Source organism: Marmota monax, unplaced genomic scaffold (genome assembly GCF_021218885.2).
Source record: "Marmota monax isolate L192 unplaced genomic scaffold, Marmota_monax_Labrador192_F-V1.1 WCK01_AAM20220418_F8-fsc00001, whole genome shotgun sequence".
NCBI lineage: Eukaryota > Metazoa > Chordata > Mammalia > Rodentia > Sciuridae > Marmota > Marmota monax.
Window position 1 is genome coordinate 3029749 of NW_026693777.1, and position 26456 is coordinate 3056204.

General features: G+C 35.4%; 1 protein-coding gene across 1 annotated transcript in view; it reads left to right on the forward strand.

Moving 5' to 3' along the window:
- The window catches only part of Ttc6 (tetratricopeptide repeat domain 6), a 238690-nt gene that overhangs the window by 187329 nt on the left and 24905 nt on the right, over positions 1-26456 (forward strand). Inside the window, exons 20-27 of the mRNA XM_058584485.1 lie at positions 689-765; positions 1179-1336; positions 12169-12303; positions 13492-13641; positions 14563-14703; positions 16382-16495; positions 19284-19403; positions 23308-23381. Of these exons, the coding sequence (XP_058440468.1) occupies positions 689-765; positions 1179-1336; positions 12169-12303; positions 13492-13641; positions 14563-14703; positions 16382-16495; positions 19284-19403; positions 23308-23381 (969 nt within the window). The remainder of the gene's footprint in view (positions 1-688; positions 766-1178; positions 1337-12168; positions 12304-13491; positions 13642-14562; positions 14704-16381; positions 16496-19283; positions 19404-23307; positions 23382-26456) is intronic.

Genomic DNA, 26456 nt, shown 5'->3' on the forward strand with positions numbered 1-26456 from the left:
ATTTTGAACAGTTGTTTTGAATATGTTAACAGAGGTGCCCAAAATAATTGTTAGCTAATTCCATAAAAAAAATAAGTGGCACAAGAATTGCATTTGAAATGTAGTAGAACTTGGACTAAGGAGACATTTTACAAATTATTACTTCCAAAAATATAATCTCTAAGGATTAATAGAACTGGGAAAAGAAAGTGGGATTTTTTTTTTTTTCAGTACTGGACTTTGAATCCAAGATTTTATATATGCTAGACAAATGCTCTACCACTGAGTTATATTCCCAGCTAGAACAATTTTTTTCCTGAAGAATGCTTGCTTTGTGTTTTAAGCCTTGAACCACATTTTAGCAATTTATGGAAACTTTTCCTCATTTTATGTCCCTTAAATTTTAATTTTTAAGTAATTTCTCAGCAACAAAGTAAAGCAGTTTAAATGCAGATAATTGCAAAAAGAGATGACTGTTTTTCTTGTAGCATCACATTTTCTAAATTATTTCATCACACATCCATGTAAATCAGTCTATTTAGACTATAAAATGTCTGTAATGTATTGCCTTTTATGCATGCATATATAAATATAAATATAATCAATGTATTGTGGCTGTAAAATTTTAAGTAACTGAGTATAAGAAACTTTATTTTAGAAAAATTATTTTTATCAGCTTAGAATCAAAAAAATATTATTTTTTTTCCAGAGGACAATATCTTCTTATGATGAAGTGTTATGATCTGGCAAAGTTCACTATTTATCAAGTAGCAGAAATGAACCATGGTAAATATAATTAACTGAAAATTATAATTGTTTTAATTTAAGAAATACCTTTTTAGAACTTTTGTACTACTTTCAGTAACTACACATAGATGGCACAAAGGTTTTAGTTGAAAGACAAAGATTTGGAAACTTCTGATTATATGTAAATAAATTGGTAAAATGATCCACAATATATTACAATGAACTTTGTGAAAGAGGTTATTTTTATAGGAATTACTAGGCTTACAATTTTGCTGTTTTTTTTTTTTGTAATTGGAATATCTTATGTTTCTTGAAAGTAAATAGATTTTCATATAATATTGAAAATTCATATTATAAAGAGATTTTTTTAATTGCTTGATTTTGTTAAAATAATTTTATTTGAAATCCTTCATACTTGGCAAAGGTACTGATAAATTTTCCTTTTCTCTTAGGTCTCATTGAGTTGAGCCCAATACAGCAAGCAATCATTTATTCATTTTGTGAAAACCATGAGAAGGCCATTCAGGTCTTGGAGGAGAGCTCGTGGAGTAAGCCAGAAGTAACCATGTTTATCATAGCAAAAACACTAATGAAGGCCAAGAAATTCAAGGTGAAAGGTCCTCTGAGTAATGTTTACTAAACCTAGTAATGAAATTCATATATCATGCTTAGTGTGACATTTAAATATTATTTACAACTCTATATTATTTACATACTATTAATTTTATACTAGTATTTATTATATTATTTATTCAGTCTTTTATTAAAATTTGCAATTACTTTTTCATTTTTCTATGATTATAATTCTTAACATATTAACTGTACAAATTAATGGATTTTACTGTGACATTTCCTATATGCGTAATGCATATATTGTGTATTGACCATATTCATCCTCCCTTCTTTTTCACTCTCTCTTTTCTGTGTTCTCGCTCCCTGGACCCCTTCAGTCCATAACCATCCCTCGTCTACATTTAGGTCATCTCCCCCCCCCCACCCCGTTTCCACATATGAGAGAAAGTATTTGGTATTGTTTATGTCTGGTTTATTTTGCTTAACATGATATACTCCAGTCCTATCCATTTTCCTGCAAATTACATGATTTCATTCTGCTTTATGAATGAATAAACACTCCATTGTGTATGTATACCATATTTTCTTTATTTGTTAATCTGTTGATGGACAGCTGTATCTTGACTATTGTGAATAGCACTGCAATAAACTTGGGCTTCCAGATATCTCTTTCTGTATGCTGACTTCATTTCCTTCAGGTGTATACCCAGAAGTAGTGCAGCTGGGATTATGTGGGAGTTCTGGTTATAGTTAGTTAGGTAGTTTGTTTATTGTTTATTGGAAGTTCCTTACTGTTTTCCATAGTAGTTGTACTAATTTACATTCCCACCAACAGTGTACATGGATTCCTTTATCTCCATATCTTCCCAATAATTGTTACTTATTTATTTTATTTTTTATAGTGGCTATTCTAACTGGGGTGGGAAGGAATCTCTGTGGTTTTGATCTGCACTTCTCTGATGAATAAAAGTATTGAGCTTTTAATTTTATATATTTATTAGCCATTTGTACTTCTTTTGAGAAGTGTCTGTTCAAAGCCATTGTCCATTTGTGATTGAATTACATTTTTTGTTGTTAGATTTTTAAATTTTCTTTATATGTTCTGGATATTAGTCCTCTGTCAGATGAATGGCTAGCAAAGATTCATCCTTGCAGGTGGTCTCTTTACTCTGTTGATTGAGTCCTTTGCTGAGCAGAAACTTTTCAATTTGATGTAATCCCACTTTTTTTTTTTTTGCTTTTGCCTCCTGAGCTATTAGAGTATGATTTAGAAAATTGTTGCTGGTATCAGTATCTTGAAATGTTTTCCCTATATTTTTCTAGTAGTTTCAAAGTTTCAGGTCTTACATTAAGGTCTTTGATCCATTTTGAATTGAATTTTTAGACAGGGTGAGAGATAGTTTCAATCTTTTACCTGTGAATATCCAAGTTTCCCCAGCACCATTTGTTGAAGAGGCTGTCTTTTCTCCTTGTATGATTTTGGCACCTTTGTTGCGAATTAGTTGGCCAAAGAGGCGTGGGTTTAGGCCAGTCTGTCACTGGCCTACATGCTAATGCCATGCTGCTAATGTTACTCTGCAGTATGTTTTAAAATCGGGTGTTGTAGTGTGTCTAGCACTGCTGTTTTTGCTCAAGATTGCTTTGGCCATTTGTAATGTCTTTTGTGTTTCCAAATGAATTTTAGAATTTTTTTTTCTAGTTCTGTGAAGAATGTCATTGGAATTTTGATGTGGATTGCATTGAATCTGTAGGTCACTTTGTGTAGTTTGGCAATTTTAATGATATTAATTATCCCAAGCCATAAACATTGGAAATCTTTTTACTTTCTAGTGTCTTCTTCAGTGTCTGTCCACAGTGTTTTGTAATATTCACTGTGGAAGTCTTTCAAATCCTTTGTTTATTCCTAGGTATTTTATTTGTGGTTATTGTGACCTTGATAACTTTTTTGATTTTTTTTTTCTTGGCAAGTTCATTATTGGCATTTAGAAAAGCTGCAATTTTTGTGTGTTGATTTTGTATCCTGCTACTTTAATTTATCAGTTCTAAAACTCTTCTAGTGAAGTCTTTAAGATTTTTTGTGTATACAATAGTATCGTTAGCAAACAGGGATAATTTGACTTCTTTCCTTTCTGTTGTATTCCTTTTATTTCTTTCTCTTGCTTCATTTCTCTAGCTAAAATTTCTGTTACTTAATAAGACTGATGAGAATTTATGCTTTTGATTTATTCCTAATCTTAGAGGAAATATTTGCTGTTTTTCCCCATAGAGTATGAGGTTGGTAATGAGTTTGTCATATAATAGCCTTTATTATGTTGAGGTATGATCTTTCTGAACCTAATTTATTCAGGGATTTTACAATAAAGAGATGTTGAATTTTATAAAAGACTTTCTTCATCTATAAAGGTGATTGGGTGATTTTAATCATGATTCTATTTATGTGATGTATTATATTTATCAATTTGCATATGTTGAGCTATCTCTTGCTTCCTTGAAATGAAGCCACCTTGATCATGGCATATGATCTTTTTAATGTGCTATTGAATTTGACCTGTTAGTATTGTGTTGAAGATTTTTGCACCTGTGTTCATCAGAAATATTGGTCTGTCATTTTCTTTTTGTTGTTTTGTGTCTTTATTAGGTTTGTAGAAGGGTAATACTTGGTTTGTATTATTTTCTGTTTCATTGAAATCTTTTATTAGTCTCTTCCTGCTACTTTTATTGAAAGGGATATTTCCTTGTTATTTGTTTTAAATGTTCCATTGGATACTTATTTCATTAATATTCAAACTTTATTTTTTTATAATATAAGTGTGAGTCTGTTTTGTGCTGCTATAATAGAAAATAACAGATTGGGTAATTCGTAATGATTAGAAATTTATTTCTGTCAGTTCTAGAGGTTGGGAAGTTCAAGATGAGGGTTCTGGCATCTTATGGGGATCTTCTTACTGTGTCATTCCATGGTAGAAGGTTGGAGGGCAAAGAGGGGTGTGTGTTGGGAGAGAGAGAACAAGAGAGGAGGAAAAATCAATAGGGAGCTGAATTCTAAACTTGTTCTTTATAAAGTCCCAATCCCATGATAATGAACCATTCTAGCAACTAGTGGCATTTAATCCATTGATCATTAGTCACTTTTTAAACGTTCCATTGTCAATACTGATACATTGGGTGTTAAGTTTCCAGTTTGTGTTTTTGGAGGAATACATTCAAACTACAGCAATAAACAGCATTTACAAGTTATGGTCAATTTCATAAATATTTTAAAATTTATGATAAGATTTCATTTTTTTAAAAACAAACACATTTTTGGGTCTGGAGTTGTTGCTCAGTGGTAGAGCACTTGCCTGGCATGTATGAGGCCCTGGGTTTGATCCTTATCACCACATACAAACAAATAAATAAATAAAACAAAAGTCTTTTGACATCTAAAAAATTTTTTTAAAAGAATACGTTTTTAAAAGTTTCTTTTCTTTTTAATTTGCAAATACAGTGTAAAATGGCTATTCTGCTTGATACTGATTCTTTGAAATATGCTCAGAATTATTCATGCCTTAGTTTTGTAAATCTTCCATGTCTGAAAAATATGCATTTTCTCATTGGTATGTTTTATATATGTTTAGTAGGTCTCATTTTTAATGTGTTTTTCACATGCTTATTTTAAACTAATTGATCTATCAATGACTGAGGTATTTTTAAATCTCCCATAATGATGTTGGATACCAAGTTTTCTCTGTAATTCTTTAAGTTTTGTTTTATGTAACTTGAGGTTATTTTTAATTTTATACATTTTAAAATCGACATCTGTGTGTATATATATATACACACACACACATACACACATATACACACATATATACATACTTATAGAATACAGTATTGAAATTTGATACATGTATTATTAGTATATCATATATAAAATCAAGACAATTAGTATTATCATCTCCTCAAATATTATCATTTCTATGGTTTGGGAAACTTCAAATTCTTCTCCTTTACTTATTTTGAAAGGCATAATTAATTGTCAAAGAAATTATTTTTGTTATAGATCCTCAATTTTAGAATTATTATACTTATCTGATGAACTGAACTTCTATCATTACATAGTGACTCCTCTATCACTACTTATAATACTTGCAGTGTTTACTTTGATGCTATACTGTGTTAGTTTTTCATCACTGTGACTAAATTACCTGACATAAACACTTTTATTGCAGAAAAGATTTATTTTGGCTCACAGTTTCAGAAGTTTTATAGTCCGTGGTCTGCTGACTCCATTATTTCTGGGTCTGTGGTAAGACAGAATATCATGGTAGAGGGGCGTGGTGAGGGAGAACTGCTCACTACTTAGTAGCTGGGAAGCAGAGAGTGAGCCAGAGAAAGGGGCCAGGGACAAGATGTACCTTCCCTGGATATGCCCCCAGGACCTACTTCCTCCAATTATGTGCAATCTCCTAAAGCTTCCAACCACCTTCTAATAATGCCATCAATTTATGAGTCCATCAGTGTAATAGGGCATCAATAAGAGAGCCCTCATGACCCAATCACTTCCCCAGACCCCCCCACCTCTGAACATTGCTACACTGGGCACCAAGCCTTAAGCTCAGGAGTCTTTGAGGGACACTATTTCCAAACATAGCAACCTACTTTATTTTGAAAAATAGTATTTTAATGTATGTCTTTTTTTCTTTTACTTTTGACTTTTCCATATCCTAGGTTATAGGAATGTCTTATAAATAGTTTATAAAAGGCTTTTAAAAATTCATTTTGATTATATCTTTGTTTTACCTGGAAAATTTTGGTTCAGTTCCTACTGATAATGAGAATTCTACTGTTAGATTATCTTTCCCTTTTTGGTATATTTTTTCTTGTCTCTGATTATTTTTTAAGATTTTCTCTTTTGTTCTATAAAGTTGTATATATATGATATATGACATATATATACTATATATATTACATATAATATATATTATATAATATATACTATACATTTTAAAACACAAAAATAAATAAATGCATATTTATACAATTTATATTATGATATAATATAAATTATGTAAGTATATATAATTATATATATCAAATTATATATTTAAACTTTTTTGTAGTTGTAGATGGATAGCATGCTTTTATTTTATTTGTTTATTTTTATGTGGTGCTGAGGATCAAACCTAGTGCCTTGTGCTTGCTAGGCAAGCACTCTGCCACTAAGCTATAGCCCCAGTCCTAAAGTTGTATATTCTTGATTTATTTTTATTTTCCTGATTTTACTAGGTTATGATTCCTCAATTTGTGGATTTCTGTCTTTCCTCAGTTTTGGAAAATTTGAATCTATTATTTCTTCAAGTTCTGTCTTCCATTTTATTTACTCTTTGGGGGACTCTGACAGATATGGGTTTGACTTCTCTAATCTTCACTTATCTTATGTTCTCTTTTATATTTTAATCTCTTGCTTCATTCTGTATAATTTTTTAAAGAAGATTTTCTTCAGGTTCACAAATTCTTCAGCCTGGTCTTCATGTTTTATCTGAATAATACTATAATACTTGTAGAAGTTCCATTTGATTGTTTCAAGTCTTTGTATTCAATCCTAATTGTCTCCTTTTGCTTCATCATCCTGATTGCAACTTTATTTTAAAGATATTTTATAAACATGTATTCTGTACCTGATAATGTCAATATAATTCTCAGATGTCAAAGACTGGTTTGTTAGTTTTGCCAATTCTTATTCATACTGTCTTGTCTCATTCTGTGCTTGTTCATTAGCATTTTGCTTAATTTTAATCTGTAGGAATACAGTGGCTATATAGGGCCCACTTTCCTCCATATTTCCTCCATATTGAATTTGTCTCAGCTGTTTCAGGAGCAAAGGGATATCATCATCTTGGCTCTCCTGAGCATTCCAAATCCAGTGAATGCCCTGAACATTCCAATTCAAAGTGAATGTCCTGACTCATATCTTAATAAATGAGTGCCAAACTCAAATCTTCCTCTTTGTTGTTGACTCACTTCATGGAACCCATATGGTGATGCTACTGTAGTCATCTACCCTCAACATCACCCCTCCCTCCTGTCTGCTTAGTATATGCCTCACTCCAGGCTTAGGCTCTCATATACATCTCTGTCTATGCTTCCTGGAGACTTCCTTAGAGAGCTTCTCCAAGGAAATTTCTTTTGAAATAGATCACCTACCATACTGATTCAGAAGTCCTAACTACTAAAATTCTGAGTTGTTTATTGTTCATATTCATTGCTTTACACTGTGCAACTCTAAGTAGCATTATAGGTGAAGTGGGAATCTTTTTTTTAATGTCTTTTACTTTATTTTTTTATGTGGTACTGAGGATGGAACCCAGAGCCTCATGCATGTGAGGCAAGTGCTCAACCACTGAGCCACAACGCCAGCCCCTGAAGTGGGAATCTTTAAGACAGTTATTGTTACTGTTGTTGTAATAAAGCCTTATCTTATTTTTTCACAGAATGGAAGATTTTGATTGATATTTAGGAGATATGAAAGAGTCTAGCTAGTGGCAGGAGAATTTCCTATATTTAAAATCCTTTTCAGATTTTTATATTTAAGGTCCTTTTTATATTTTTTGACATGTCTTCAGTAATGCAAAGTTGGTTTAGAGGACTAATAATATGCTACTTATTAAGCACCTAATATGCATAATAACATACATTAGACAGACTCAGGGCTGGGTGCTTAATCACGAATAATTATATTTAATTTAAAAGACACCTGAAATGTGCCATTTTTACCCTCTCAACCCCTCTAATTATTTACTTTTCTCTCATTTCTGGCACAACAAATCTTGAATATTTTCTGCATTCATTGGCTTCATTTCCTCACTTTCCACTCATTCTGACACTCAGTACAATCTGGCTAGTTTCTACCCTCTTGTGATGGTTGACGCATCATAAAGTGACCCCCAACAAGCTTTGCCCTCCTATGACATTGAGTCTGGGTGGAGCCTGTGACTTGCTTCTAACTAAGAAAATATGGCAAAGTTGATGAAATTTTGCTCCCATTATTATGTTACATTGTATATGATCCTCTTTTGGCAGAATGAAGCGATAGATTCTCTTGCTGACCTTGATGAAGCAAAGAGACATACTGTGAACTAGCTGTGGAGAATCCCTTGTTGGGGAACTGCTGTGGTCTGTAGGTTCAGGAAACCTCCAATAGTCAGTATTTTTAGAAACCTGTATCCTCTGTCATACAGCCATGGGGAAATAAAATCTTTCAATAACCTTAGAAACCCGAGAAGATACTTCCCTACTTGCCCCTCTAGGTGAGAATGCCATCTGGTTGGCACTTTGGTTGTAGCTCATGAGGCCCCAGAGCAGAGGACTTGGTTAAACTTTGCACAGACTCCTGGCCATGGAAGTTGTGAGATGGTAAATGTGTATTGTTTCAAAGGCAGTAAGTTTGTGGATTTTTTTTTTTGGCAGCAGAGAACTAATACAGTTTTTGGTGCCCAGAAATATAATGAGTGCTTCTGTAATAAATATCTAAAACTGTGGCAGCAGCTTTGAAACCAACCAATGGGGCAGAGACTAGAAGACTTTTAAGGGGCATGACTAGAAAGCTTTAATCACTTCAGACAGACTGTTGGTGGATATCTGGTCATTAAGATATGCTAGTAGGTTCTCACCAATGAATGAGGAACTAGTGAAAGAAGGATCTTTTTAATGTAGCAAAAAATGTTTCCTGTAGTTACTTGGAAAACAGAACTAAATTGTCAGGATCCTAATATGTAGTTAAGATAATTTTCAAGTAAAGTGTTGAAAGTGCTGAGTGCTGTCAGGTTTATTCTTGCTTCTTATAGTGAAGTGTGAGAGGAGAGAGATAAGTTAAGAACTGCTAAACAGAATAAACCAGGACTCTTACCAGATGATAATTCTCTACCTCTCCAGACGGCAAAAGATGACAAAAGCAAGATTGTCACTGTCAGTAACGTGTTCTAACTAGTGAGAAGAACAAGGTGTAACTGGACAATCTTTTGCTCCTATTTCAGAAAGATCATAAAGCCAGAATATTCAGTGTAACACTGCTCCCTTTTGAGGATATGCCATACAAATATCTTAACCAGAGGACCTCTAAAGGTTTCAGGATATTGACCCTCATGCATCTCAGCCAGAGGCCAAAGTAGAGAAGGAATTTTCTTGCAAAAATTAGTGAATATGGCTTTTGTCTAATGGGGAGAATGAGTGCCTGTGAAATGCATTAAAGGTCTCCAAATTCTTAAGACAATTATTTCTGTAGAAACCAGTTTGGACCAAGAGAGAGAGAGAGTATGAAATGAAAGGTTGTCAGACCTCTAAAGCATTCTGACAGGAAGCAGATTAATAGAATAACTCAGCTGCAAACATGTTCAACCTTTTATGAAAAAGCAATAATGACCCAGAGGGAAAGACCAGGAACCTACAGGGTAGAATGAAGAGCCAGAGAGAATAATTCTATGCCTTGAAACCTAATCAAGAGACTCTGGATGTCTGCTCAAAAAAGAGCTGCCATGGACCACTGAGGGCTTTTTATCCTCCATTCCCCCTCCCCGCACCCCCGTTGAACTGGAATGCTGTGGATATTATCCTGTGCTTATCCCACCATTGCATGTTGGGTGTTTCAGAGATAAATAATTTGCATCTTTCATTTCACAGGCCCTTAGATGGAAAGGAATTGTGCCCCAGAAGTGGTACTTAAGTGAATAATACTCAAAGTCCTCATCTAGACTTGGACATGATTTAAATAATGAGATTTCAGACTTTGATCTGATGGAGTAATGAGATGAGCCTTTTGGAGGCACTGGAATGGAATGTATTTTGCATGTGGCAGGGATATGGAGTCATTGGGGCCCAGAAAGCGGACTGTGACAGACTCATTCTGTAGTTGTCCTCAGTGAATCATGCCCTATATAATTTTCTTCCATTTCTTGAGTGTTGACAGGATGTGTGATTTGCCTCTAACCAGTATGCAGAGCAAAAATGTCATTCCCTGATTATTTTGCATTTTTTAAGACTCCCTCTTTAACAGACTGGAAAGAGAGATTTTTGGGCTGGTCTGTAGGGCTAGTCTGTAGGTTGTGACTGCTTATGCAGAAGGTCATGTGGTGGCAAACTTCAGGTAGCCTCTAGTATCTGAGTGTGGCCAACTGCTAGCAAGAAGCCAGGACTCCGAGTCCTGGAGTATCAAGGAAATTAATTCTGCCAGTGATATATTAGGAGCTTGGAAGGTGATTCCCCCACTCAGGTTTCCAGAGGAGAATGCAGCTCAGCTGACAACCATGATTGCAGCTTTGTGGAATCCTGAGTGGAGGACCTAGTGAGCCATTCTTGATCTCCTGACCTGTGGAAACTGGGAGATAATAAATGTGTTACTTTAATATGCTCAATTTGTGGTAATTTAAAGTAATATAAAATGATTACAGTGCACTTGCTATTTTCATTGGTGAGTTCCTTACTGCAAATTCAATGGTCATTCCTCAGATCTGAAGTTGTTCAGTTCTTCATTCTTTCAGGAATATTCCTTTATATTTGCTTTGACCTCCCCCAGCTCCTATTGCTCTGTCAGGAAGCCCAGTATCATTGCTGATCCTATTCTACCTACCCAGTGGTGGTGGTCTTTTGGTTCTGTTTTTAAAATAGTCCCTCAAACCTGCTTCTTTTCTCTATTTTTATGGTCATTATCCTGGTTCATAATATACGTTTAATGTTTTTCCCTTTAGTGATAGTAACAGCATTGTACCCCTCAAAGCTGTTACCCACAGAAGCCATGATAGTGTTTTCAGAATATCAGTATGCCTTATCTGCCAACCCTCACTCCCTAGATCTATAAAGCAAGACTTTATACAGTACTGAGGGAGGGAAAGATGGGGGAAGCAGGAGGAAGTAAAGATGTGGTCATTTTAATTTAAATGAGATGGAAGGCTGGAATAGATTCAAGTGTTTAGGGACCAAAGGAGACAGTGAAAGGGCAAAGGTTCAAAAAAGGAAGGAAAAAACAAAGCGTGCTCAGCCGGGAGCAGAGGAGATGGTGTTAAGAGTGAGCTCTAAAAAGGAGAAGAAATCATGCAAAGACAGGAAAGAAAAGGGTGGGAATGGCTGAAGACATAGATATACTAAAAAGCAAAGAGAAAGAAAATTGAGAAAGCAGTCCAAATTTCCATGGTAAAGTCATGTGCTGAGAGTGAGGACAGAAGGATGGATGTCGAGGTGGGTTGTAAACGTGGAGTAGATGTTAAGGGGAACAGCAAAGACACTTAGCACATCCAAGTTAAATCTGATGACTTCTTTAGCAATTTAGTTCATTTTTAAAAAGGGAATAGCAATTAGCATTTCTATTAGGTAAATTTGATTTCTTTCATTAATTGGTTTCAACTATTTTGACTAAATAATGAGTAATTTTTGGTGGTGGTTTATTTTCTGCTGTTCAGAGAACCCTAGTAAGAGCACAGCATAACCAAATAAAAGTTGATTCAAATTATATTAGATATTATCAACACTATTACTACCTAGTAGCTTTTCAATTATTTCACACAGGGAAATGACTAGGAAATTGGTCATAAACTGGTCAATAAATGTAAGTCTGATTAAGACCATTAGAAAATAATTATTAGAATTTAAAACATAGTTTCAAAAATTCATGTGTGTGAGCCTAAGTCCTGGTTTATGAGGTGTGAACTCAGGAGCTCGCCCTGGAACTGAGTCTTCTTCTTGGGTAAGACCTGTGATCTTTATCAGATCCCTGTGAAGTGGGAACACAGCTTCCTTATCTGGGTTCTTTTTAACATTGAAGATTGTAATGTTAAATAAATATCAGAAAGAAACAGTCCCTTCATATATATATATATGTAATTTTTTTTATCATTCTAGGAAGCTCTGAGAATGCTTAAGAAGGCATTGGAAATCTGTTCTTGTTCTCTCAAAGGACAAAATGCTGCAGCTTTTTCATCAGAGTGTCTGTATAACTTGGGTCTTTGTTACATAGAAGAAAACAACTTCCAAATGGTATTTTGTGTACTTAGAAGCATAGATTATGTGGTTTTAGAAACTGGTGCTTGTATTCAGTTTTATTTCTGGAGGCTTATCTAGACAGTACAGGGAGTGATTAGACCAAAAGTTTAAAATGGTTGGCTTATTATATAGTCAGTCTGCACCCTGAAATTCTCATGAATTATTTTATATAATCAACACATTTTATTTGATGTTAGTTTTTGACAATTAATCTAAAGACCAATATGTGTTTTCCACCAAAAATATCTAAATATAGGAAATTATTACAGCAAAGCAGTGTTATTTTATTATTAATATGACTGCTTATTAAACTCCAAGTAGTTTATATTGAGAGCTTCAGCATATTGTAGAATAAAAGAGAAATTATTAGAATACTCTTTAACTTATCTTATTGAGAACTGATTAATTCCAATCAGATTGAAACTGGTTATTAAGATGGCCGGGTTCATTGAAAACCAGTTAATTCAATTATTATGGATTTATCCAGCCTTTGACTACTTTACACACTTCAAAATGGTCACTGATATGAAGAATATGTAAAATAATTGACATTATCCCATGGTTATTGTTGGATATACCACAACTCCATTTTTGCATACACATACACAATCACACAAATACACATGCATCATTCCAATCCTTCCTTATATATACCGGATGGAGAGTATCTTAAATTTGCATATAAGAAAAAGAATTGTCCACTAAGTTGTTCATTAAATATAAGATTGATTATAATATTTTTTATACTTTTAGTCCTTTTGGACAACAGGGAAAACTTGGCTATGCTTTAAAATATTGGGAAAAAATTTAAAGTTCTGTGTTCTGAGTTTTCATAATCATATATCTGCTACGATTCTCAGACTACCATGGATAATAAATGATGCTGGTTGCAATTTCTTTGAAGGAATAAAATCCAAAAACTAGTGATGAAAATCATGCCTCTGAAAGCACTGTAATCTAACAGCATGGAAACAAGGGGATTTTTAAATATAATACTAAATCTAAGTTGTTTCCAAATATTGATTTGCTTGTCCCAAAATTTTCTGTGGGAGAATATACTTTAAATTACTAGAAAATTGAGTGAAACTTTTCAACAAAATTTACATATTGCAATTTATTAACCTTCTAAACTAAGACATTCTGTCACTAAGTGGTTTGTGCTTTAACAATATGCCCTTCTAGGCTTTTGATTCTTTTACAAAAGCTGTGAAAGCAAATCCTGATTTTGCAGAAGCTTTTTATCAACGAGGGTTTTGTAAAGTAAAACTCCACAAGGAAAGCTCAGTTCTGGACTTCAATCGTGCAATTACGATCAATCCGAAACACTACCAGGTATTTAAATACATAATGATAATGATTTGGAAAATTTGTTAATTTTGGCAAAACTATTAAATCTTTTATATGCTTTTGCTATTAGTTAGCAACAATTGGTTACTTGTACATACTTTTCAACAAACATATATCTGTATTTTATCTGTATGTACTTTTCAAAATCCATATATCTATATTTCTTCTTGAACTAAATATTTTTTCCCAACAGAGATATTATGTTTATTCAAGTGCTTTGTGAGTTTGGATGTATGTAAATATGCTAATTTATTAATTTTTGTGTTTATAATTTTAATTTACATACTGTTATCAACTTTATTTATTTATTATTTTGCTATCACATTTATTTCTGTCTTTTAATAGACTGTGGAGACAACACAAAATTTAATAGGTGAAGTGTGACTGGATCCTGATTTTAGAAGACGATGAGATTAAACTTGAACTGGCTAAATAATGGATACTTTTAGGGAATTACTAGAAATCTTCTTAGAGATATATTGGCAGTGTAGTTACTTAGGGCAATCTCTTTTTTCCATAGTAGATGCATACTGAAGGCCACAAGGTGAAAAATTTTGATGGCTACAACTTATTTTTCCATACTTAAGGAAAAAATAAAATAAATATGGCAAACGAAGTGCTAATAATTATTGAATCCAGGTGATAGATACATGGGTGTTCATTATACTATCATTTCATTTATTCTATATGTTGGAATTTTTTTCTAATAACAGAGTGGGGGAAAAGAGTATATCTTAATACTGTCTTTGGACATACTTTATCTCTGGACATATAATTTTTATGATGGCATGATATTCCAACATCATTTATGTCTTTGGGTGGCATAAATTTGTTCATAGATTTTTGGTAGAACTGATGATTTCACTAAAACCTCTATTTCTGCTTTCTCTTCTCTTTCTCTGAAAGGCATACTTAGGCCGAGTAGCCTACTATGGTTTAAAAGGCAGATTCTCCAAAGCAATTTTGAACTGTAACGAGGCAATCAGTATTTATCCTGAGAGTGTGCGCGCCTATGTCTGCAGAGGAGCTCTGAAATACTACAGTGGGGTAGGCCACCTCCTGCCTGGTTTACTGAAATTGTAGATAGTAGAGGAACTCACTTCCCTTTTTACCCTCTGTGATAGGAGAATTGCTGTGGTATAAAGAGCAGAACTACATAGAATACTTTTTTCATCGTACACTAAAGGGGATTTCAGTTCATGATTTTTCACAAAATAGTGATATTTATTTTTGATCTTTACATTTAAAATAACATCATTATTATTTTATTTTTAAAGAAAGTAGTAACATTTTGTTATGGGGGAGAGGTTCCTCACCTCTTGTATGCTAGGAAGAAAGATTTCCTTCAAGAGACATAGAAGACATAGAGAGGAATCAGCAGGGTTTCCCACATGGCAGGATTTTTTTTTTTTTTTAAATTTGGTCTGGGAAACTTTGTTCCTCAATTTTGAATTTTCAATGGTTACTGAGGTTTTCCATCATGGCTTAGTGTGCCTGCACCAATTTCCAAATTCATGTTGAAAAATTTCCCAGTATAGACTGCTCCCTTTTGATTGACAGGAAACTAGTTGTCTGTCTGCAAGAAGTTGGTCCCTGGGCATTGTGAAGACCAGCAGGGTTCTTCCCAGGAGCAGAGCCTGAATTTCTTCTCCCTACCAACTTTATTCATGTCTGTATGGCTACCTAGTCTAACGTATTCATTGTAGGCAGTTTGGAAATAAAAGCAATAAAAAAGAAATTAAAAAGAAATAAAAAGAAGGGAATAAAGGATTACTATCCTACCATCAAATTATAATTTTGAGAGCATTTTTCAAGTATTTGCAGTTAGTCTTTTATTTTCCTGAAAATATATGACATGGGTTTATGCTATTTATATAATTTGTATTGTGTTCTGCTTTTTATACTTTATCTCTGGACATATAATTTTTATGATGGCATGATATTTCAACATCATTTATTTTTAACCACTTGATTGTTGGATATTTAGGATGTTTTAAAATTTTTACCATTTTATCATTTTAATAGAGTTTTAGACCTCTGAGAACAAAATCATTACTTGAATTCATGATTGGTTCTTAAACAGAAATTACTGGGTTAGATGCTCAAGCAGCACTGTTGATATCTGAAGCTGTGTGGAGTACTTTGCTTCTCCTTACTTTGCTTTTTTGAACTTTCTTTGTAGTTATTTCATATGAAATATTTTGCAAATGACACCTAAAGCAAAAGTAAGATCTTGCATTATGTGTTAATTCCATGAAAATTACTACCTATAGTATGCTATAAGTTATAAGAAAAGAATTGAAGAGGAACGAAAGAGAACATGGGAAGAAAACCTGATGATCATGCATAGGGTAGTCTGAGTGACAAAAGTAAGCAACTTCTGGCAAATATTTGCTAGATGAATATGGGTTGATTTTCTTTTACCCATCAGTATAATTTTTCCATGCCATTCAGCAACATTGGAAATAAAATAATTGTCTAAATTAAAGTTGTTGATATCTTTAATTTTGTTTGTGGTTGAAAGAAACTAAGAATTCCTACTAGGAGATTCTTAATTAACTTTGTGGAAGATTAGGTTGATTGTCTTCATTTCACAGATGATATACTGGTTACATGAATGTTCCAGAAACTCTGATAGGATCAAGGATTTAGTTTTGCAATTAAATTTCAGTCCATTATTATTTACCCTTCTTGATTATTATTATTACTATTATTATTGTTGCAGAATTACAGGCTAGCTATTGAAGATTTAACTACAGCTATCAACATGGACAAAAAGTGTTATGTAGCATTTTATAACAGAGCATTATGTTATATCAAGACAAATGAACTTCAAATGGTGAGATGATCATTTAGTAAACAATAAGCTTAAACCATTTAAAAAACAATATTTACTTAATGGCTTGTTGATATCAATAAATAACATTGATTAAACAATATGTTAAAGTACTTGTAAACATATTTAAAGCATCTGTAAAGTATTTTCCCATTTTGTCTATAACTTTGGCAAGTAATTCCTATGGAAATATACCATGTAAAACTGAAGTACCAAAGAACCATTTATAATACTATTTCTGTTAGTTTTCTTACACTATTTCTATAATAAGTCAAAAATTAATTTTGTAATGCTAATATAAACATTTAAAGTTTGAATAAATTAAAATACACTACATAAGTATCATGTGAGATGTGTCTATGGATACTCTGCCTGTAGAATTTTATAGCAGTGATCACTAACAATAGTACTGTTTCACTCCTTTCATTTTAGCTAGAGCAGTTCATGGAGGCATTTTTTGGAAGGTCCTGACACTATACATGCAGTGGGGGGATTGGTGTGATGGTTTTAGTCTCTGGGGACCAGTGAACAAGATGTGCCAGTGTGTTTTGAAGGTGTAACTGTGGCTACAATAAATCCTTCTCTCCATTTGTCTTGACCCAGTGTCTACCTGCGTAAACTCTCTTTTATATTTTCCGGTCTTACTCTCATCTTCTCACTCCTTCTCAGTGAGGTCATTTTTCAAGGAGGATTCCTCGGGGTGGAGCGGCTGATCTGTGGGCTCCCAGTGTTCTGTCGTACTCATCTTGATTCTTTTTCTTTCTTATACGCTGGTCTCCCCCTCCTTATTTCTGCTCCTTTCCCAGTAAATGAAGTTTTTCCTTGAAAAGACTTCATCCTATTTTCACTATTCTGTGCAAACACACTCCCCAGTCTCTCTGAAACTTGGTTGTCTGTTTAAAACACTTGGAAGTTTGCAAGCTTTGAAGGGAAGAAGTTGAGAAACATGGGTTCTATTTAAGAGGATGTAAAATTCCTGGTAACCAGACTATCAGGTTGCCTCCAGAAATGTTGACAAATGAATAACTAATTTTGAACAAGGGAGTGGTTAAGATCCAAAGAGTTAATTAAAGGAGCATTTATCAGTGACCTGCACAGCAGGTGTCTGTGACAACTCCCTCTCCACCACTACTCCTACTAGAAAGGTAATCCTGAAGCCAAAACAATGGGTTGGATAGGGAAGGGACCTCCAAGTTACTCAGATACGTAAAAAAGCCAAGTCCCTGTTAATAAAGAAAATGCAAAACTGCCCGAATAGGTTGAGACTAAATTAGAACCACAAAACATTCGTGATTTTAAAGCATCCAGGACTACAGATCATTTCATTCCTTCATTTTATAGATGAGGAAATAGAAGTAGGGAGTCACACAGGAAGTCAGAAACCTATGTGGTGTTCCAGGTTTGTTTGCTTCTGGGTTAACAGTCTTTAGGTGGCTTTACAAAGGCATCTGATCTCCAACATGTGGACCAGCAGATATCATTTAACAGTGTCACCTCCTTCCTTTTGCCGACTTCCATTCTCCACATTCTTGTCATCACTAGACTGATTTAAAAAAAAAAGTGTCTTTCCAAAAAAAAGCACTTAGGGATTCTTTCAAGATATGGTGAATTCTGACTCTACTATTCTATACTAATAAAAACAATAGCATTTACCTCTTATTTAGGGCTTGTTGTATGTCAAGTACTGGGTCAAATGATTGATCAAACAAAATGTTTCTAAATGAACTCTTAAAACAATATGTTAAATGTTTAATATACCAATTTGCAGAGGAGGAAACTGAGAAGCAACTTCTAATAGAGTAGGATGATACACATCCAGGAAAGGTCAAGGCCCTCACTCATTCTCTTAAAACCACTGTGCTCCCACTTCCCCACGTCTGCTGACCAAGAAATCTCATTTCCTGGCAGTTGTTTCCCCTTATATCACATATTCAGCTGCTTAGCGGATCTCTAATGCACCTTACTGGTTTTATAGTCTGTGGTTCTATGAAAGGAAAAGATATGTAATTTTTGGCTAAGATTCTAGTATTTTTTTTCAAGCTTTATTATTTTTACAGTCCTGTTTATGTTTGTTTATAACTATGCCACAGTATACATATAGATTCTTTTTTTTGAATTTTTTTTAGTTTTTGATGTACCTTTTTATTTTTTTATATTTATATGTGGTGCTGAGGATCAAACCCAGTACTTCACACGTGCTAGGCAAGCACTCAGCCACTGAGCCACAACCCCAGCCCCTACATATAGGTTCTTTAACTGAGCAATATTTTTAGACACTTAACTGCACAGTCAGGGAATGCTGGAGAAGGGCCAATCAGCACAAAGTGATACGGCACTTATTTTCCATTTTCAGTAACAGGTGCTACTAGCACGTGAGATTTGGCCCTTTTCTGATCAGACCATATGACTTTTTTGGGACAAAATGCTCAGTAGGGAAATAGTTTAGGAGATATCACTCCAATCCAAATTTAGGATGCTTTTAGGACCTGGTGAACAGAGCAGAGGGCAGAAAACAAAAGCAAAAGCAAAAGCAAAAACCTGTTTATTCAGTGAAAGAAAAAAAAAAAGAATAAAAATAAAGGCTACCACTTATTTTAAAAAGTGACCATGTTTATAATACTTAGCTAAGGGAACCCTGTAAATCTAGCATATGATTATTTTGGCCCCAAATGATAAGTCAAACTAAGGAACTAAGGTTGAGATCCCACTTTGTGCATGGACACATTTGCCCATGGCTAATGAACAAGGTATCTACAGAGGTATATTTAAGTTGTGATTGTTTTATTTTTAGGCCTTAGCAGATTATGGAATTGTGCTGCTGCTTGAAGCTGTAGAAAGTATAATCTTAAATACCCTCATTAATCGTGGAATCGTCTATGCTGAGCAAGAGCAGTATGGCTTTGCCTTAGAGGTGAGCTCTCCTGTGGATGTGTAAAATGAACCCACTTGATTTTATACATTCTCTTTTGAAAACTAGTGAACATGTTTTCATTGCTACCAAATGGCCATACGAATGAGTGATAACTTTAGCCACAATTGTACTGAAATACTAGGAATGATTAAAAGAACCTTTGCAAGAATGTGTATTTTTACTTCATATTGTTTACAGATAAATAGCCAGTGCAAAAGGAATAAATTCTAAATTGACCCAGACTATTACCTCTGGAAAGAAATATACACAAAATTCTTTTGTGTGGCAAATGAAATGATTTGTGTATCACATACTCTGGTGCTTGGTGCTCTTTCTCCTTGACAATTTTTTATTTTCCTGTTGAAAGCATATCAAAATAAATATATTTAAGTGATTCAGGGTGTAGTTGGTCAGAATGGGCTACTGGGAACATACTTTTCAGTTAGTGGGGACAACGTGTTCATAATTGTAATAGATGTGAGCGTATGCAGCATATTGAAAAAATAGTTTGATTTTTATTTCATTGTAAAATAAAAAAATTCATAATTGTCATTTAACTTTATTTTTATTGTCTATTTTATGGTAACTTTGGAATTAAGAAACACAAGACAAAAATCAAATAGCATTTTGAGGTTTACAGTTAGGTAATAACAGTTTTGCATGTTAGTTTCTAAGGAATTGCAACCTAAACATTAGATAGTAGAGTGTTTTCCTATTTTTTTTTCACTTCCCAGGATGGTTTTTATAATTTTTGACATCTGGAGTCATCTTTTGAGATTCTGCCCAACAGAATCACTTGTTTTCTACATTGCTTACAGTATGATAAAATGTAATTTCAACATTTGAATTCCTTTAGGCGTTTTGGTAATTGAAAATATCTTTGAGACATAGGCAGAGGCTGCTAAAGAACTTCTCTGTTTGTGGTAGACAAGAAACCTATGGAAATCTAGGCAATAGTGTTGGAATAGAGAAAGTGAGAAAAGGGGAGGTGGGGAGCAAAGAACTTCAGCTGTTGGGGAATGAAATGCTGAGCCTGTGTTACATACTGAATGAATATTTATTTTGCACTATACAACTATATTTATCCTGTTTATTGCACAGTTGCTAGGTATCAGGTTCAACAATACTGCAGAATTTAAAATTATGACTTTCAGAGGAGGAAACTGGTATTCAAGAGAAATTAAATAAGTTCTTTGATCCAGTAGATACTAGGGCAAGCCTGAACTAGGTCTCACTTGATCTTGAATGCTGCTCCTTCAGCCAAGGTACTGGCACTGGAGGTAAGGATATAAATAAGACTGGGTTCGAGTCCTTGAGGAGATGAAGGCCTGGTGAGAATCATTCTTGACCTCTCTCTTTCCTCTCACCCCACATCTAACCCATTAGCAAGTCCAGTCAGCTTTAACACTAAAACATATTTTGAATTAAATCAAGTCTCCCAATGGCCACTGCCACCTCCCTCTCAACAAGTAGGGACTGAACTCAGATATCAGAGTCCTCTCTCTCCTGGACAGTTGCTGTAGCTTTCCAACTGACCTCTCTGCCTCCATGCTTGCCCCCTCTGCATGCTCTTCTCCATTCAGCAGCCAGAGAAAACTCTTAAAAGCACAAAGCTCAACAAGTTAACTCCTCTGCTCCAAGCTCTCCAATGGCTTCCCATGACACTTACAATAAAATCTGAACTCTTGACCATGATCGACCATGACCCGACTTGACCTGACTGCTGCTCACCTTTCTGACCTCATTGTCAGTCCCCTTTTATACACCCCAGTTACTTCTCTCTGGCCTTTAGCTATCCCTTGGCAAAGCCAGGCTCCCTTCTTGCGCAGGGCTTTTGCACAAGCTCTTCCTTGTGCACATGGCACTCTTCTGACTGATCTGTATATGTCTCAGGCCACCCTTCATTTATGTTTCTGCTCACATGTGACCTCCTTAATAAAAGAAAAATGAATAGGTCATCATAGGTATACAGGGGTGACAGGAAAATGGATAGGAGAATGTTGGAGTGATGGTATGAGATAGCTAAATCCCATTCTATGTATAAAGTGAATTGTGGTAAAGTTAAATGTGATGCAATACTCATGTTATTTAGAAACTTGAGGGTGAATGTCAGAAAAAATAACAGGTATAAAAACAGTTGCCTTTATGGAGTGGAACTTGGGAGTGGGGGAGAAGAAGTAGAACAGGGGATCATTAGTTAGTTCCTACGTTCTTTAGTTTTCTTAGAGCCTGAATATTATATACATGGTTTACTTTGATAAGAATAATTGAAGAATGTCTTTAGAACCAGTTTACAAATTACAGAATAAAATGGGTCTTATTTGGGGGTTGAGGGTTCAGTGAGTTCTGACTAGGGTTCAGCGAGAATGGGTAGTGACGGGAACTAGAAAGATGTGGTCATGTGTCATTTCCAGGATAGGGCGGGTTGAAGAAATGCATGTTAGGTTGGGACAGTGAGACAAGGACGGAGACAGCATGCATGTATGTGATGGAGCCAGTTTCCAGGGGAAGTGAGATGAATGAATGCTCTGACAGAGAATGGAAGATGGCTGGCAGCGTGTTTGATTACATTATATCTGATTAGACAATCTATTTCTTATTTTCATCCAAATGGTTCCATTTAGTATTGAAACATGCTTCATGAATCTAAGCAGAAAATCCACATGTATAGATGGGTCTGTTTTTGATACCTCTTCCTCCTGTTGGATCCCTGAGCGCTCAGCTCAGTCCTGCTGCTTCTCCTTCCAATTCCTACCTCCAAAGACAGTCTGCCTTTCCCCTCAAATACAACCAGAGAAAGTTCATGCAAGGAGGAGGGAGGAGAGAGAGATTGTGCTTTAAAGTTAGCTCTTCTGTAGTTTGGAAATGTCCTTTGGGACTGTGGATTGCTGGTCACCCTCAGGAAGGGAGTCTGGAGGGATTTTGTACTGCAAAGCAAAGTACAGCACTCTCCACTGTTTAGCTTGGTCACCTGAGGTCACAACCAAAATTGCCCATGATGATTCCTGTGGAAGAGGGCCTCTGGGGAAAAGAAGAGTCATTTTTAATCCTTCATAGGTTCTGGACTCTTTCTTTAGGAGTCATTAAAATCAATCTATATCATATGCATGTAAGTGTATGTATATGTACCTACAGAATATTTTGATTTGTAGATATTTATTTAAATGTGAATTTTAGTAGTCTTATTTTGCTTCAGGTTACAAATGTTTTTGTAGGAGTTTGGAAAGCTATAAGCTTCAGAGACTGTCTCTGGTACCTAATAGAGGAGAGTGTTCTGGGCCACTCTGGCAGGATCCCTTGAAGACTCAGAACTTTCGATTTTTTTTTTTTTTTTGAACAGCCTGTTCCCAGGGCCACTCAAATCCATACCAACTGACTTCCCAAACTTCAAATCTTAAGGTTAGAGTTTTCATTCCTTCTTGCTCAGGGAGGCTTCCGAATCTATTTCTTTCCAGAAGTGTGGATTCCAAAGTTGGAAGCAGGCTTAACTAATTCATACAGAAGGCTCAGTTGTGCCTTTTTCTGGACTGGAAGTTTGCTCAAAAGCTTTCTCCAGGGGAGTTTCCTTTTCTATCTAGACAGGGAAGTGTCTGGTGGTGATCATGGGGTATAAACAATAAAAATAGAACAAGTGAGATAATTCATTACACATGGTAGGGAAACACCACAGAAAAATCCCTTTTCTTAAAGTGGAGGCAAGTAGTACAAGATTCTGAAGGATTTACCATGACTGGATTCCTTTGTTCCATCCCTTCGTCCTAGTTGTGATCCTGTGAGGGAAAAAAATGAGGCTTTAAGAAGATGTATATTTTAATGCTTATGTTAAGTATATTTGTGTGGAATCAAAGATAAAAGTTTTAGAGGGAACTTGCAAAATTAACACAAACTTATAAAACTGTTTCAGGATTTTAAACAAGCTGCACAGATAAGCCAGACCAACGTGAGTCTTTGTCATGCTACCGCCATGTGCCACTACAGGTATGGAGTTCAACTGGTGTCCAAGGGAAGGCAAGTGGGATTATCACATATGGGGACTTACTTATATCCCCATGAAGAAGCCAGGAAGGAATGGAAGAAATTGGGGACAATTTTGTGGATGAGAAAACATTCAAAAGCAGGGAGAAAAATGAGAATTCCCGGAACAGACACAGGAACCACCACATCTAGCATGTCATTGGCACAATTCTGCCTTCCTCACACTCTCTCAGACCAGTCAGGGGGTGAACACCTGCATCATGGTGTTGGGGGTGTCCATTTGTTACCAGCCTGGACATTGCAAATGGTCTTGGTAACATGTACAATAAAATTATACATAGCTTGAAACATCTAAGCACAGAATTAAGTAATATAATTTGTTCATAAAATGGGACTGTCTTTTAAAAATTCCAATTCCTAGAAGAGAGGCTGGTTTTAAAAAGTAATGTATTTTCAAGAAAATTTTGGCTTTAAAACATAAGTATAAATCTAAAACTAATTAAGAAAATGCCAGCAAACGTCTACGAAATACAATGAAATCTAGAAAAGCACAGTACTTAAAACATTATTACCACTTTCTAAGATGATTGCTCTTTACTTCTATAAGTAAGTTATAGAATGAGAGAACATTTATATAAGGCTAAAATATAAATAAGTAATTTAAAATACATTTATAATATATACAGCCTTTGCTAACCATAATGTTTACTTTTCTACATGTACATTTGGCATGTGAAGATTAAGTTTTGATCATTTTGCTTCAAATGCATAGAGATTCAGCACATGCAGATTTTAATAAGGGATAAAATGTACTTGGTTAAGTAATAGTTTATAGCATTACTTTTAATAAGAGAAACAACATTTAATTTGGAGGAGGGAGTTAGGATAATTCATAAATTATATAGACAAGTCTTTGCAGCTATTCAGTTTAAAGAATAGAACATAGTTTGCATTATTTAGGAAATTGACACTCTTTTTTGTTTGTTTTTGTTTTTGATACTAGGGATTGAACTCAGGGGCTCTAAGCCATGTCCCCAGCTCTATTTTGTATTTTATTTACAGACAGGGTCTCATTGAGTTGCTTGGTGTCTCCCTTTTTCTGAAGTTGGTTTTGAACTCATGATTATCCTGCCTCAGCTTCCCAAGCTGCTGGGATTACCAGCATGCACTCCCGGGGCCTGGCTGAAATCAACTCGTTTATTTTCCATTTTAGCACATAGTACATCTATGTTTCCCTATAAGAATTAGAGGTGGGCCCTGCCGCCCGCGCCTGCAAGGTAGGCAGACCTGCAACTGACCAGCAGAACAGGCCCAGCGGCCAGGCGGCGTGGTAGACATGTCACCCCAATTGGAGGAGGGGCAGAGCAGAGCCACCGCCCGCGCTGCAAGGTAGGCAGACCTGCGAACGATGGGAAGAACAGGCCCAGCGGCCCACCGGCGTGGTAGACAGATCAACCCAATTGGAGGAAGGGCCCAGCTGCCGCCCGCAAGGTAGGCAGACCACGCGTCCCGGAGAAGGGGCCCAGCGGCCCGTTGGCCTAGTTGAAAGATCACCCCAATTGGAGGAGGGGCACAGCCGCCACCCGCGCCTGCAAGGTAGGCAGAACTACAACCTGGAGAACAGGCCCAGCGGCCCGCCAGCGTGGTAGAGGGATCACCCCTATTGGAGGAGGGGCTCAGCCACTGCCCGCAAGGTAGGCAGACCATGCGACCTGGAGAAGGGGCCCAGCGGCCCGCTGGCCTAGTTGAAAGATCACCCCAATTGGAGGAGGAGCACAGCCACCGCCTGCCCCTGCAAGGGAGACTTTGCAACTATACAAGAGCAATATAAATATATAGGGGGAAATTTCAATAACAACAGTTTCACCAAGCAGAAAGAAACGCGAGCAGTATGAAAAGACAAGGAAAGAAAGGACCACAAGCAATGCAGGTCAACTCAACTTTAGAAGAGGTAACAGCTGCAGCAGATGGAATGTCAGATAAAGAATTCAGGATATACATGCTTCAGATGATCTGGAGTCTCAAGGAAGACATTAGACAGCAAAATCAGACAATGAAAGATCACTTCAATAATGAATTACATAAACAAATCCAAGAAGCAAAGGATCAACTATACAGGGAGATAGAGGTTATAAAAAACAAACAAACAGAAATCCTAGAAATGCAGGAAGCAATAAACCAACTTAAAAACTCAAATGAGAATACTACCAGCAGAGTAGAACACTTAGAAGATAGAACATCAGACAATGAAGACAAAGTATTTCAACTTGAAAAGAACATAGACAGCTCAGCAAGACTGTTAAGAAACCATGAGCAGAACATCCAAGAAATATGGGATAACATCAAGAGACCAAACTTAAGAGTCATTGGGATACAGGAAGGGATAGAGTTTCAAACCAAAGGAATGAGCAATCTATTCAATGAAATAATACAAGAAAACTTCCCAGACTTGAAGAATGAGACAGAATCCCAAATCCTAGAAGCCTACAGGACGCCGAATGTGCAAAATCATAAGAGATCCACACCTAGACACATTATAATGAAGATGCCCAACATACAGAATAAGGAGAGAATTTTAAAAGCTACAAGAGAAAGGAAACAGATTACATTTAGGGGTAAGCCAATCAGGATAACAACTGATCTTTCAACACAGACTCTGAAAGCTAGAAGATCCTGGAATAACATATTTCAAACACTGAAAGAAAATGGGTTCCAACCAAGAATTGTGTATCCAGCGAAATTAAGCTTCAGGATGGAAGATGAAATTAAAACCTTCCACGATAAACAAAAGTTAAAAGAATATGCAGCTAGAAAACCATCTCTTCAAAACATCCTTGGCAAAACATTACAGGAAGAGGAAATGGAAAATAACAATGAAAACCAACAATGAGAGGTAGTACAGTAAAGGGAAAAAATAATCAAAGAGGAAAACCAAACCATGTTAAGTAACATAAATAAATATGGCTGGAAGAACAATCCATATCTCAATAATAACCCTAAATGTTAATGGGTTAAACTCACCAATTAAGAGACACAGGCTAGTAGAGTGGATCAAAAAAAAAAAAAGATTCAACAATA